A 15,375-nucleotide genomic window follows, 5' to 3' on the forward strand; every position below is an offset into this window, starting at 1 on the left:
TAGTTAAAGTCCATGTTATCAATTTCTGCAGAGGAAAATCTTTCACTCTGTCTATTTAGCTGTTGCTTCATGTCATCATGTGGTTTTGTGAAATCATAACATTCAGCTTTTGAATTCACTCTTTACTTTAACATCTTGAATATTTCCAAAACCTGTCTGCTTGGCCTGCGGCGAAGCTCGGAAGTGAATGTCTCGTTGTCTCCTTTCGCAGAGCAAACGCATCGCTGGGAGGATTATTCCTGCCATCGCCACGACGACGGCAGCGGTGGCAGGCCTGATGTGCCTGGAGCTGTTCAAACTGATTCAGGGTCAGAAGAAGATCGAGTCGTACCGCACGGCTTACCTCAACCTGGCTGTACAGTACTTTGTCCTGTCCCAGCCGAGCCGCCCGCAGAGCTTCACAGTGAGTAGCGGCTTCCATGCAGCCACAGCCGGTCTCAGTTAGAGTCTGTAAGGCTTTAGGGAAAACGTCCATAAAAGCATCCAGTCACACAAATCCTGAGTGAAGCACTTTTTACAGTCAAACAGACCCTTACATTATATACATTCATCATTTAAGTTGGTCTGCTTCAGGAAAAATGTGTTTACATCTGTTTGAAGTGATGTCCCTCCTCTTTGGGTGGAAAGTATTAAGTCATGAATGAACGCTTTCAGAGCGAGAGGCCACTGCAAACTGCCTGTCTTTTACATGTAAGCCCAGTCTTTAAGCTGGCTCAGCATAATCCTTAAGATATTTTAGTGCAAGTAAGACAGAAACAGACCCAGGCTTGCCTCTCTGTTTGGACACATGAGGTGAACTCGAGCCAACTGTAAGTTGATAAAAGAAGACTCTTCTAGGGTCAGATGCAAGCTAGTGACTGATGTTAAATGAATGTGTCTGTTGAGGATTCATTCAATATTTCAACTACTCATGCAACACGATTACCCATCAGACTTTAAAGCTAGTTAACTTTTGGGAATACATGCAAAATTATCATCTTGTCTGTAGCTCACCTCCAAGTGTAATCAAACACCAGCCGAGAATGTCAGCTTTCCCTGAGCCAGAGGTCGGTGAGTGCCACCAAATGGCGGGTAACTTTTCCTCTGTGTATCTTAAGGGTGCAGTGAGGGGGCATGGAGACAGTGTAGATCTGGTTTCAGCTTCGGTTACAGGGAAATATTCAGGATCTGCAAAAAAAAGGTCGCCTTGATGACAGAAGCAGCTGTGACTTACTGCTCTTCAAAGGCTGCAGACGTTCAAACACATGCTGGTTCTAACAGTTTATTTCTGTACCTCTGTTATTTTTATCAAAGCGAATAAATCATTCCACGTCATCTTGTCAGTCGTAGATGCTAGAATTTCAAATCCTAAACCCTAAAAAGTCTTAGGATTGTTTTATTTACTGCACTTTTATTCTTAAAGCAGAACAAGAACTCTTCCAGTTTGTGAGCCTTCTGTTGTGAAAGGTTTAACTTGCAAATATTAGATTATTCATCTCAGTCTCAGAAAAGTAGATACAGCTATCATAACATAATTCATATTCAAGAGACAGTTGTGCAATTTTCAGATTTTCCCCATCTGTCCTCTTTGAATTATTATTTCCTATTGCGCACCAAAACTGTTTATGTAATCTTTGCTACAAGAATCTAGTTGTAAACATAATTTTTATCGTATTTCCACTCACTTTTTCCTCACCTCGGTGAGCACAGGAACACTGATGATAGAGGAGAAAACCTAAGAAGTAACTGAGGGCAATAAAACAATTATCTTTGTTTCCCAATTACTTGTTTGAACTGATGTTGAGTTAAATCTGTTAAATTACTTTTCTTGTTTCAATGACCACTCCTCTTTAATGACTGCAGCCCAAAGGAGACAGTTGAGGCTCTCACTCACTCCTAACCGCGAGAAGTCTTGGTCTAGTAGTGGGGATGTAGTCGTCCAATCAGATGTGGGAACCCCTGTGCTGCAGTGTGTAGAGAGTAGGACTCCAACCCCCAATTGGCCCAATATGCTTTTCGATGTATAAGTAAAAGTAAATGAAAGCACTAATTTGATTGCAATTATGTAGTAAAGTTTTTGCATAAAGTATGTACGTGAGTACGTCATTGAGAAATGCATCGTATTTCTCAAGAACTTATTTATTGAATCTAATAATACTTTATATCTTTCTGACAAGATTTAAATTCCCTAATGTCTAAACTTTTAAATCTTGGAAGTTTTTTTTGTTTGTTTGTTTGTTTTATCTCAGCACCAGAATCTCCTGATTCTGCCTTGTGGTCTAGACACTATGTCACCAGAAAAAATGTAAACATAACATTAAACCTGGTTTGCTCCCTCAAAACATTTTAACCCTATGGATTATAAACTACTCTATGTTGAACTGAAATGTTCAAAGTGAGCATTTACATTGTTTCTTTACAAAAAATACATAAAAACCTTCAAAGGAAAAGCAAATCAAAGGTCTAGGTACTAATAATGTCTTATCTCTCTGGGTTTAGGCAGGGTTTTTCGCTGGCTGCTTTTGTTTCAACTTCAAACATGCAGCTGTTAAATATCACCGATCAGACATGCGGTATCAAGAGCTCAGATTACTTTTGCAATAACTTAGACCTCCCCCCTCATGAGCTCAGTCTCAGTTCATTAATATCAAGTACCAACACTCACATCTCTCTGATTTGACTGCTGGCAAACTAAATGTTTGTCCAAACGTGCCAAATACTCACCAGTCACCCTGATGAGACTGGAACTGTTGTGACTGCTGATACTGGAGGCTTATTTAAGGAAAGTGTGCAACATGTAGCTCTGTGCTTCCCTATTTAAAGTCATTCGTCCAGCAACCTAATCATTTTCCAGGGTTTCTTTGTTTTGTTTTAAAGCAGCTGTTTCCCAAAATAGGAAGTCTCTGTGTTTCGCTCTGCTCCTTCTCCTCTCTGTGGGTTTAGAAATATGTAAACAACCAGGAGATTGTCCTTGTCTGCTCACTGTAACTTTGTCACACGGCTCTTTCACTTTGGGAACCAAGGCCAAGAAAGGAAAGGTATAGCGTGTCTGGTGGGTTTACAGACAAACAAAATTCCTGGTTGTCTTTGGAGGCCAGTTCAAGATTAATTGAGCTTTGTGACCTAATTCATTGGCCTGTAGGCGTATCCATCAGAAAGTGGGTAATTTACTGTCATGAAGAGATGGACATGCATCAGTAACAAGACTGTGGGATTTAAACGATGCTCAGTATCCCACTAAGGGTCTAAATGTGTGCCGTGAAAATTTCCCACACATCATTACACCAACAACCCAAACAAAAAAATAAACAGTTGCTTTCTTAATGGAACTTTCTTGCTTTATATATCTAAATAAGTATTTACTAAGTACGAGAGTAACAAAACATCAAGTAGGTTGATGAGTAGGTATAAGGGTAAGGGGGATGACATCGGCAGCACACAGCAGTACTGCTTTCTGTTAGGACTTGTCAGAACCATCTTGCAAAAAAAGTACAAACATAACAAGATCTCATTAGCTCTTTTCAAATAGAGCTCTAAAAAAGCCTGAATCTTCTTTGTTGTGCATATGTGTCCTTCAGGAAAGTCAGAAAGGGGGCTTTAATTTGAGGAGTCTTTGATGCACCTTGGATGCACTGATCTACATTTTATGGTTTGGATTATGGTCTAATCTTGGCATCTGAGTACACATGTCTTAAATCTGGTGATTTTGGAACAGATCATTGTTTCTGATCAAACTGAGTGAGATGTCTGTTTAGCAGGATTTAGTTGCTGTCACCATGTGGTTTGTCTGGTGAATCAACTGCAAGATAATGTTAAATTGACAGATAGTTTATAGACTTCTTGTTTCACATTTTTGGTACCCAGCAGAAAAACAAACAGCAGAGACAAGAACAAGATGCAAACTATTTGCAAGCAATGTAACAACTTGCTAACTCTTAGCAGCTGACAAAATTAAATTTAATCCTATGTGTTCATCAGATGCATAGCTGACATGTTTGCTCTCTGCAGCTCTCTGAACAAACTGAGACACGTCTGCTGCCACATGCTTGTTCTAGTCTGCTCAGAGCTTTAGAGAGCCTCAGGAGGATGTAAAGTGGTTGGTCTTATTAAAATAATTTATGCTACAGACATTTTGCTTTTTTTTTTTTTTTTACAAATTATTTCAGAAGAAGCACATAACAAAACCTTACTCTAACACTGATGCAAAAACTGGGCCTCTTTGTTTTTGTTTTCAAGAAATTTTGGGAAAAAAAGCTTTACTTGTTTGTATGAGAAAACTACATTTATTTTGATATCTATGTTATCTATGCTACACTCTGTTTGGTCAGCGACAGCAACCAAACATGAGCAGTGACAAACATAGAAAAGGCTTGGTTTTGAATATGATGCACCAAAGTGTGAAAAAAATCTTTTTAATAGCTATTTCAATCTCTTAATTTGCTGCTGTGACTGATGTGCAGCTTCAATGAAATCTAAAAACATCACTTGAGGCAAGACAAGGACATGTTTCAGCTATGTAGTAAATTAGTCGATCCTCCGCCCCTACAGCAGCTGCTCCAGCTCTCTGTACTGGTGTATGCTGCCCTTACTTGTCTGCCATGAAAAACTCCCTGTGCACTGACTTTGCAAGAGGATTCTAACTTTGTGTGCTTTCAAACTCCCCACGTGAACCCTCGTCTGCATCGTAGCCCCTTAGTCATTCATTTAATTAACTGGACCGGAGTTCAGAAGAAAGGAACCTCTAGGTCGACTTTTACACTTGCCTATTTTTTCTCTCATACTTACTGCTATAGACACATTGCATGTACATCTGGACAACAATGGAGGGGAAAACATGATCCTTTTACATGCCATCCATGGCCACCATGCCGCGGTAGAACAATTCTAATTTAAACACCTGCTCTACTGATGATCTGTCAGAGAGGTGGTGTGTGGGTTGTTTTTTTCTTTTTCACTGAAACACACCAAATTCTGCAGCACATCTACATGTTAAGGTTGTCAAAGTCAAGCTAGCCTAACTGACCTGCCTCTCTCCCCCTCGCTATTTCTGTTCATTAAAACTTTGACCTGTGAAATGTGATTCCCTTGTTGTTACCATGTTGGCAGTCATTGGCAAAGAACTGCGTACCTTTTTCTGTTATATATATCAAGTGTACATTTAGGATTTAGTGTGTTGTGCTGACAACATGGCAGCTAAAACCAATGGTAGTCATTGTCGCCGAGCAGTATATTTTTTTGCCCTCCAGCAGAGAAATGGGGGTGAGATCTTGCACATGACGTTACGCTGCAACATGTCTATATATCCAGAATACGATGGAGATAAACTTATTACATTTGCTTTCACAGCTTGTTTACAGTGTGTACCTTCATGAAGTTTGACAAAGATGCTGTGATTTACAGGAAGTTTGTGCTTTTAAGATGTAAAAAATAATTACCACCCTACCAAGTGGCTTGTGATTTTAAGTACCTCCATAATTGAAGGCCACACATCTGTGACACAAACGTCAGGGAATGGCGTAAGAGAGGTCTAACAAAAAGGAGGAAGGGGTGGGTAAGGGGGGGTGGGGGGGAGTTCACCTCACATGTGGTTAAGTCTGCGTTTGGCCACCTTGGTCTGTGCCAGTAAAGAAACCTGGGGTGAACATGATCCAAGACCCTCTGGATTCCCAAAGGAGAGCAGAGAGCATTGTGCAGTTTGTAACTCAAGACCCCTGACATGAATAGAGCTGGAGGGATAATGACTAATCTGTGATCATCGCATTGGGCCTTCTGTTGTTTTCCATGGTTTATTTGTTGGCTTTGTTTGCCTGCCCTCATGTTGTTCCATGTTGTATTGTTTTTACCTTCTGTTTTTTTTTTGTTCCTCATAAGGTGAACTTTCCGCTTTTTGTCATAACAGAATGACAAAAAAGTAGTGCCTGTGGTCAGTTTGCTTATCCATGTGCCATCAAGCAGGATGCTGTGCACAAGTGAAACAACATTTAAATTCAGATTGTGTGTATATCTACCTAAAAAGGTAGATATACAGAGTGTTTTTTAATCAGAGTGTGCGGTACAGTTCATAAACTCAGCATGCTTTCTCTCCCTTTTGTAGTTTAAAATGCCTCAGGCATTTTGTCTAGTAGTCTTTCTTTGAAATCATCTCGTATTATCTTCTCATCTCATAAATATTTAATCCAGAGGCATCGCATACACAGGATATCATGACTTTTACCAAAACAGCTGCCCTTCAACTAACTGAAATAGAGTCCAAATGTGGCTCCGTTTTCTGTGGGTTTGTCTGAAAACACTCCTCTGTGTCTGTCCTTGACCTCTGTACTGTCTGTTTTCTCATAATCTTTTCATTTATGAAACATAATTGCTCTTCTGCAGTGTTCTGCACACATTTCCTTCCCATCATAGATCAAATGAATGTGAAGTGAAAATGTCAAACCAAGTCTAAGCCATCTTCTTAAATTGTTGTAAAATTAACAGGAACAATTTGTTTCTGCATTTTTCTTCCAATTAATTCAAATTTTTTACTTTTTGTTTAATGTATTACTAAATTTAATCTTTAGATAATTTTTTCCCCATTGCATCTAAATAGTGGGATCTTTGGAATTAAACAACATTGATCATTTTGTCATATTTGATCTGTTTGTCCCTGACCTTTGTTTTTGGTTACAAATAAGAATATTTTATGTGAAGTACTTCATGCTGACTAAAGCTTTATGAGATAAAGTTATAGCAGGTTTGGTTTGATTAAAGGTCAGACTGTAATTTATTTTATAGTAATCAACTGAATCTGAACGACAAATAACAGTAAAAGGCTTAATATATATTTAATAAATTCTATACAGGTAAATTGAATTAAATTAATTCTGGAATAGTTGAGCATATTATATCTATCTCAATAATTTATCAAAATACTTAAGAACCAAGAGACATAAAATTCTCTGCTTTGGCTGATTTTTTTTTGGTATGAAATGGAGTACAATGTCTGCAGGGAGACATCTGGATCTAAATGATGTGCATTTGATCTTATCTATAACTCTTAATCAGTTATGACCAAATACTATTTTAAAATTTATGGGTGTAGTTTTAAAAGCTACTGATATTTTCATCAGTGCTAGGTCTTTGCTCTTATTTATCAAAAAGTAAAACAAATATTCAGTATCCAACCATTAAAAAAAATCATTTAATTGAGCAATTGAACCTCTACAGATTAAGCCAGTTTTTCAAAAGTATCAAGTGAGAGCGGCGCTGTTTGCTATAATCTGCCACCACTTCCCCACTTCACACCTGCTCACCAACTTGACTTTTTGTCTGCCTGACTTGACACTTCAGAGGTGAAACTACTTCCAGGAGACCTCAAGTCTTGTTTTAAGAAAAGATCTTTAAGAATATGGTGGAACCTTATTTTTAAGGTGTGTGCAGTTGATTCTGTAAAAGAAAGTTAAGGGTTCATTGGAGCTGCCAACAAGAATACAGCCATGCTTGGTTCTGAAACTATGCTGGAAATAAGTTGTTGTTGTTATTGTTGTTGTTGTTGTTGTTGTTGTTGTTATTGTTGCATAATCATATAGCAGGAACCTTAACATAACATGGATGAACTTCAGTCAGCCTTGTTAAATCTTTAGGCTGAATATTTTCTCTGAAAATTTGAATCATATGTTTTATAGTTCTGTCTTTAACCTGAAGTAGCTTCGTCTTAAGTTTTTAAAATTATGCTCATATCACTTGGAAAAGTTTGGGAGACATCATATAGCCCATTTCACAGAACTCAATAACATATAATAGGTCGACTTGTTCCTGTATTAATGAGAAATTAATTATAGATGCATAAATGTATGGGTCAAACTGTCGCGACTAAAACTGCAGTCTCCCCAGCATTTAGTTGTTCTGCGGACTCCATCATGTCCCTGGCCCATTTGTCAGAGTTTTATTGACTCAGTACTTCGGCCCCGGGGTCATTTTCAGTCAGGTGGAGTGTCGTTATCTTCTCATTTGAAAGACAATCACATTGAGAGTCTATTTGTTGTTTTACGCGTCAATGGAAGCCTTTCAAAAGCAACAGACTGCTTTTAGTGTGTGTGTGTAAAACTCTGCACTGCGCCGAGAAGTGCCTGTTGTGTTGCTGTCAGCTGCACCTCCTCCATCCTGAGGCAGCACATCAAAGAACAGCTTATAAAATGGACTCTTATATTTATTTATTTTTTTACCTGGTTATCACATTTTATATCTCACGCCGGTAGTTACTGTAAGGCTGAAATTATGCCCGGTGTTTGGAGATCTAGTCGTTATAGTGAGCGGAAACACCAGGTGGAGGTCCCGACCATCTGTCCTTTCACTGAATCCCAAAGGCTGTGGTGATCAATACTGATCACGCGGCAGATGACACTTTTATAATAGACAAAAGGTGCTTTTTACAGTGTACTTTCATCCTTCTGTTAGAAGACAAAAAAGGCTCATCTAAAGCCATATAAACAGATGCGTTCTGGAAGATGTCCTTTGACTTCTGTCTAGTCAATGAATAGTTACCATGTTTGTGTGTCTTACTTGTACAGTTACTAGTGGTTAAATCGCGATAACATAGCACACAAAATTTGACTGAATTAAAATATGAAATCAGACTCTGACCTTTTTCTGTGCTGCAGATCTGTCGTCAGCATCAGCTGATTAGAACCAAATCTTCACTTCTTCCTTAAAATATACAATATTTGATTGTTTATCGTCCATTTTTACTGAGTGCTACTTTCTCAGGTTACCTACATGGAACCGTCTGAGGATACTTCTCATTAAAGCTTGGACAACTCTTGAGCTCTTTACAGTAAATTGTTAACAGTGTGTGTGTGTGTGTATATTTTACACACGTGGACCAACATAATTTGCTTCTTTAGCCCCATGAACCTACAGTTTGTTTGTTTATTTAGCTTTTGGAACAGGGAGCATATACAGGAATACGGAGATGCAGATTTAAATTGTAAATGTTTAATTCTTATCCATTCAGTGAGAGGAAAACAAGATACATGCATTAAAAAAAGAAATCACTTCTTAGCAGAAATAAACTGTATAGAGTACCTGATTAGCCTATTATTAGATCAGTACAACAGCAGCTAACAGCACCTTGACTTTGAGGCTCAGATATGGTCAAAAGAACAACGCAGGACTTTAAGTTGCCAGAATGCATTCAGAAAGAGAAGCAAAGACAAGACAAGCTAAATGAGATTAAGATATGAATATGATGTGAGGAGGCCACACAGATTCACCATCTGACTTCCCTAAATCTCACTTGGAAGCTGTTTAAAAGAAAAAGGCTGCCTTTGAAGAAACAAGCCTCCAGCTACAGCGGGTTGTAAAAAGGCTTCCAGTGTCGGGATTCTGGGCCGATAATGAAGCAGAAAAAAAAATCTCTGCAGAGGTGCAATATTTCTTGAGGCGCACTGTAAATGGGAGGGATTATGTTTAACTCAGATTTCCTTAAAACCTGTTTTAATAGCAAGAATGAAGTAAGTGCTCTGTGATCAAAGCATTATGACTAAGTTCATGACATCGTAAAATGTTCCATGTTGACTTCTTTTCAGACTGGAATGCTTTCTGATTGTTTTTAGAGTATTTGGCCCCTTGCTGTAATATTTCCAGGCTCCCATGTGTATGTGTTGGACAAGGCATCCATTTTAATGCTGCATCAGTCATGATTTTAAATGTCCTGGCAGCTAAAGAACTATAAAGCGATGCAAATGACCAATGCAGGTTTATTATTAAAGTAGGTATAACGTGGCTTAGTTGTTAAACCGTATCAGTTTTTCAACTAAATTAACTCCAGAATGAGAACTCAACAAAAACAATTTACAACCCATTTCGGCTCTGCTCAGGCAGCCAGAGGGATGGTCAGCTTCTCCTGCTCTGACAGCGCCGCGGTCTGCCACAGATCACTCCGGGATGGGCTGGAACTAGGACTTTAAATGTACAAATTCTGCTTCGGCTCTGGATTTGGAATCAAGTAATGTTCTTATACGCAGATGCTAAACAAATGAATTGAGGAAACATTTATTCTTGCACAAATTTACACAATAAAGGACAAAAGTAGTATGATATTCAATGCAAACTAAATTTATTTACGACAAGCAAATAAGAGAGGCTTTGCTGATTCCAGTATTAATGAGTAATTAATTAATTTTCTTGATAGGGAAAGTCTTCTTGATGGGATCTGTTTTCTTCTTACTGAATCTAGCAGAACTTTGCTCTCTTTTCCACAGCATGTTCTTCTGGGAGGAGTCATCACTTGGGACTAATCAACCAATCAGAGGCGGATCTGGGGTTTCACTCTGTAGCCAATGAAACAAACAGATTCTAGTATTTCTTGCAAGACATTATGTAGACTTCCAAGAGAGATTTAATGTGAACAGTCAATGAATCTAGTCATAATCATAACTCCTGACAGAGACAATTTTCTACATTTATGTTTTTACAGATAGTATCATTCCGTTGCAATCTGTTATAAACCTTTATGTTAACAGAGGGTACATTAAGAATGATCTATAGTTTTCATATTTGGGAAATTTTAGCTGCAGGAATGAAAGATTATTGTGAAATGAGCAGTGGCCAGGCAGGGACATGTAGGTGAAAGGTCAAATTTTGGAGCTACAGCTCTTTTGACCATTCTGAAACTTTTAACAGAGCAATAATGAAGAGGACAGTGAAGTTATCTTTGATCATTTTGACAAAATCATATGTTTTTGTGGTCTTGGAAAGTAAGTTGTTTTTTGAGGTTAGCTTCATGTCTGGTTAAGTGGGAGGAAGCAAACCAACAAGGTGTACGTGTTTGTTGTTGAGTGTCTGTGGTTTATTTTAGAAGATTATAAACTACTGGCTGGCTTCAGATTTGTCAGGAAGAGACGGGGAACTCTTCAGACTTCCTGTCAACAAGAGGAAGTTTGGCCAGATATTGAGGAACTTCAAATCTCAAAATATCACTGACAGAAATTATAATTGGTGCTTCTTGTCACCTGTTTGAAAAAAGGAAACAGATTTTAATCTTTTTTTTTTTTTAACTCAGAAGGATGTTTGCTTTATGACAGCAGATGACTGGAAGTAAATTTAACAGAGTGACCTTTTGTGATCATGGCAAATTCCTACTTGTATTCATGTCCAAACAAATGCCATTTGTGGTCCATTTTTTATTTGTATTTTAGTCTTTTTTTTTTCCATTATCCTTTTTATTATTTCCATACTCAACCATGCCTGGAAATACTGGTGTATTTTCTAGGGATCATTTTAGCTTCCTTCCATGCCTCCTTTAATTTTTCATTTCCAGTCAAATTAGAAATCTATTTTTAATCTGGCTACTATAAACACGGAAAAACAAACTTTTCCTACTTTTCTCCAAGTTGGACACTATAATAAACTTTAAGCAGGATTTAGGAGGGATGTGTTAGCTGGTACTCTTTATGTAACATAAACTATAGATGCTAAATATGAATAAGTTCTACAGGCGAAAACCTTGTGATATCCGTTATCTAGTATCCATCTTGTGTTCTGCTAGTTATTTGATAAAGGATTGCCTTAATATTGTTTCCTACTGATAAATCATATTTTCACTCTTTTGTGCTGATTTGTTCCAGTGCTGTTCTTAAAGGAGAACAACGTTCTGGTTCACATTTCTTGTCTTTTCCCTAAAGGCAAATGTTCTGCTGGCACATTGCTGTTTTATTGTGGCAGCTCCATAAAAACGTTGTTGTGCTTGTGGGAGACCATTTGTAATTGTTTCCAGCAGCATGTTTGGTCCCAAGATTCTTGCAGTTTTTTTGGTTTGCTTTTTGCTTCTAGCTGAGTATCTGGACTAAGATATCATTTGGTTTACTGCAGGTTTTTGCCATACTTGTATGACTGAGGCTAGAGGAAGAGAGGAGACGGCGTAAAAATAGGCTGCACGCTCGCTCTGTATTGTGTAGAAGCAGCGTTTACACACAAAGGCACGGCTGAAAATAGCTGGCATGAGGTGACTTAAAGTCCATTTTGCTTTACCGCAATGTTGCTGCTTTAGCAGAGTATTTTTTTTCTTTCATTTTAAATTGTTTTGCTCATGAATAGTTTCAGGCTCTTATAAAATGCTGCAAAAACATTTAAAGTATGCTAACAGGCCGACGTTATGATGTGCATCCTGCAAAATAAGCCGTGCTTTGTCTAAAAACCGGGACAAAGCACATTGACAGACATTTAAACTTTGGGAGATGTGTGCTTCAAGTGCTTCTCCACGACCCCGAACTTTGGTAAGTGGTGGGAGTTGTGAGGGCTAGTCCACAAAGTTCCCCTTGGCTGCTGAAGCAGAGATAATTGGAGCCAGGTTCGGCCGAGGTTTTGGTATTCACAACCCGGGCCAAGTTTTGGTCTTCACAGCTTCTCTTGCCAGACAGTGCTCGTGTGTGAGCAGAAGCGCTGTCTGACCAGGCGACATATTTTGACTTACTTTCTGCATGTGAGGAATCCTGACCCACTTTAGTCTGACGATGTTTATTCTTTATGTCTTCTACATGTGGATTATGATGTTTAGGGTAAACGTACGCTGTTTGTGTTGCAGGAGTTGCATTAATCTGTCTGGGTTCGTGTTGTGCCATGGTTTGGGGGGTCTTGAGTTCATGCTGCTGGTATAGTGACTCTGTGCTCATCTGATGGAAATGGCTGAGTTTTATGGCAGCAAATTTTATTGATGATTAGAAAAGAAGCATGAACTACAACTGAAATCTTAGTTTTTAAGTTTAACATGTGTTGGCGTAGGCCCGATCTTTTTTGATTTGCTTTAATTATTGTGACTCTTCAGTTCAGCTTGCAGTGCTATTTTATATATATATATATATATATATATATATATATATATATATATATATATATATATATATATATATATATATATATATATATATATATATATAAATTTACACCAGACATTTTATATCTTTTTGGAAAAAGGATAACAGTTAATACCATATTAAAACAAATATAAATTGCTTGTGATGCGGTTTATGATGGTAAATTGGATGAAAATATTACAAAAGTCTTTAAAGCAACACACAGCAGATTAGCTATAGTATATAAGTTGGTTAAAACATCTGAAAAACTTTTTTTTTTTAAATGAATGCAAACAAAGATTAAATGACCATGTAGATGTGCATATTTAGAGCCACATGAAGCTCTAAATATGCAGGTTTTAGAAGCATGTTTAAAATAAAAGACTTTTTGTATCTACTATTGTTGTGCAGAATCATTAGCCCAGACTTGTCTGATTTTATCTCATAATTTAGATCCAACTGGTTTTTATTCTTTAAAAGAAATATGTATAAAATATGATTTTCCATATGCTTGTTTAATATGTTAACCACATGTACATGAAGGTTAATATTTTACGTTTTGTTTTATTTGACCTTAATTTATTCAAGTCAAATCCTGTTGAGAGCATACGTTCTCATTTTCCATAGAGATCTGTGCCAACATTATACACTTCAAAACACTTGGTGTCAGTGCATATGCAAACAAGTGGTCTTTCAATGAAATGCCAGTTTTCTTATGCAAAGGGATTATTTCAAGACATCACATTGTGACCTATAGAGTCATGTCGACTGTGACTATACAACCTCATATGCAACAAACTGTGATCCATTGCAGATTCTAAGACATTTCTATCAGAATCAGCATTGACGTCTTCAGCAATTTGAGCTGCAGTTGTGTGACGGAGCATTCAGGTCGTCCTTTGCTCCCCAGTTGCATTGGAGATCTTGGCAGTCCAAAAAAACCTGTCGCCAGTTTAATACTGATCTTTGCTTAGACCACTTTTTGGTAGATATTGACCACTGTAAGCAAAAACCCCCCAGGAGAGCTGCAGGTTTTGACATATTCTGACCCGGTCACTTAGACTGGGTCAGAACATGAACTTGCTCAAATCCCTACATTTCCTCAACACATGAGCTTTGATGAACTCTCATCTTTAGTACATCACCAAAGGTTTATTTTATTTTTTTTAGAAACTTTAATGTTATCAATGTTCTTTGATGTTGTCCTCCTTAAATTGCTCTGCTATTTCATTATATTTTCCAAGATCACAAACAGTTGTAGGCTGCTAAGATTTTACAATAATCTGAAACTTTGACAAAGATGGAACTTCAGAAAAGCAAAGTCTCACTACAGGAAGCACCTTCTTGACCTTTCTGTGGGTTGTTGGGGCCCTGCTGATTGTTGTCAGCTGGTGTGCTCTGCACGCCCATCACGCCAAGCCGTCCTTCGTCTGTCAACTTGCTCTGTGCTTATGTGTAACTAAGTAACATTGCTATTGACAGGTTGCAGGAAAGAAGTACACCCTGTGGGATGATTTCCTTGTTGAAGGAAGACGTTGCAATCAGCAGGAAATGACCTTGGCAGATCTCATCCAGCATGTGAAGGTACTGCAAGGAAACCCACTTTTTTTTTTTTTTACACCCGCTGCTTCAGAATGCACTTTTTTATTTGTTTTCCTAAACTTGCTCACTTTCCTGCAATGCACGCAATGTGACAATCACTATTGTTTGAGGCGACTGCCCTGTTTAATTCCGCTTCTAACATTTTCAATGTAGTTGTCTACATTTTTACATTTTCTACATTGTAGCCAGTTGAAGTTTAGGGAGGAGGCCTATTATGGCTGCTTTCTTTCTTTTTCAACATGAATAGATGCTGTAGAATGGGCTGAGATGGAAAATGTCACTGTCACTGGCCACATTGTTTAGGTGCCAGAAGGTACTGGATCGGACTAAACTGTGCCTTCAGAAGTGCTTTAATTCTTCATGATCCAAATTCAGAGCTACGCTGAATTGTTTGATACTGGTTAATGCACCTCTGTCCTGACGCTTCAGAATTACACCCCATTTCTTTTCATCTGTCTTCAGCACCTTCAGCATATTTGTCTGCAGGGATTCTACTACATCCTGCTTATGGGCATCTGTCTCCCCGTACAGAAGTATAAATATTGTTTGCTTTATTTTATGCAGGAAACAAATGGCTTGACCATCTGCAGCATATTTTACGGAACTGCTATCCTATACAACGGACACAAAGACAGGCTGAAAATGAGGTAGGTCCAGTTAAAATAATTCTGTAAGTTGTCCCCTCAAGGCTGCACTCGCAGCAGTCCAGCACTCAGACCACATCAGAAAAAGCAGCGCTCCTTTGTTTGTTTTGGGCCCTAATGGGAGAAGGAGTCGTTGTTTCCGCTGAGCCTGTGAGGACAGACCCTGTTGACCCACAGTCACATGCATCACTGCGCACAGATGACCGAGACGTCTCCTCGGGTTTCTGTTTGTTGTGCACAGGCGTCAAAGAGTTAAATTAGAGTGAACTGTTGCATCCTAGAAGCCACGTTGTTTGGGCCTGTTTAGTTCTGTTAGATACCCC

At 38.3% G+C, this 15,375-nt stretch overlaps 1 protein-coding gene across 2 annotated transcripts in view; it reads left to right on the forward strand.

Annotated features, from left to right (window-relative positions):
- Nucleotides 1-15,375, forward strand: part of uba7 (ubiquitin-like modifier activating enzyme 7) — a 35,153-nt gene that overhangs the window by 17,521 nt on the left and 2,257 nt on the right. For both annotated transcript variants that reach the window (XM_008408712.2, XM_008408713.2), the window contains 3 exons: nt 212-403; nt 14,289-14,390; nt 14,973-15,055. In XM_008408712.2, coding sequence (XP_008406934.1) covers nt 212-403; nt 14,289-14,390; nt 14,973-15,055 — 377 coding nt within the window. The remainder of the gene's footprint in view (nt 1-211; nt 404-14,288; nt 14,391-14,972; nt 15,056-15,375) is intronic.

This window comes from Poecilia reticulata, chromosome 5 (genome assembly GCF_904066995.2).
Source record: "Poecilia reticulata chromosome 5, P_reticulata-male-v2, whole genome shotgun sequence".
Classification (NCBI taxonomy): domain Eukaryota; kingdom Metazoa; phylum Chordata; class Actinopteri; order Cyprinodontiformes; family Poeciliidae; genus Poecilia; species Poecilia reticulata.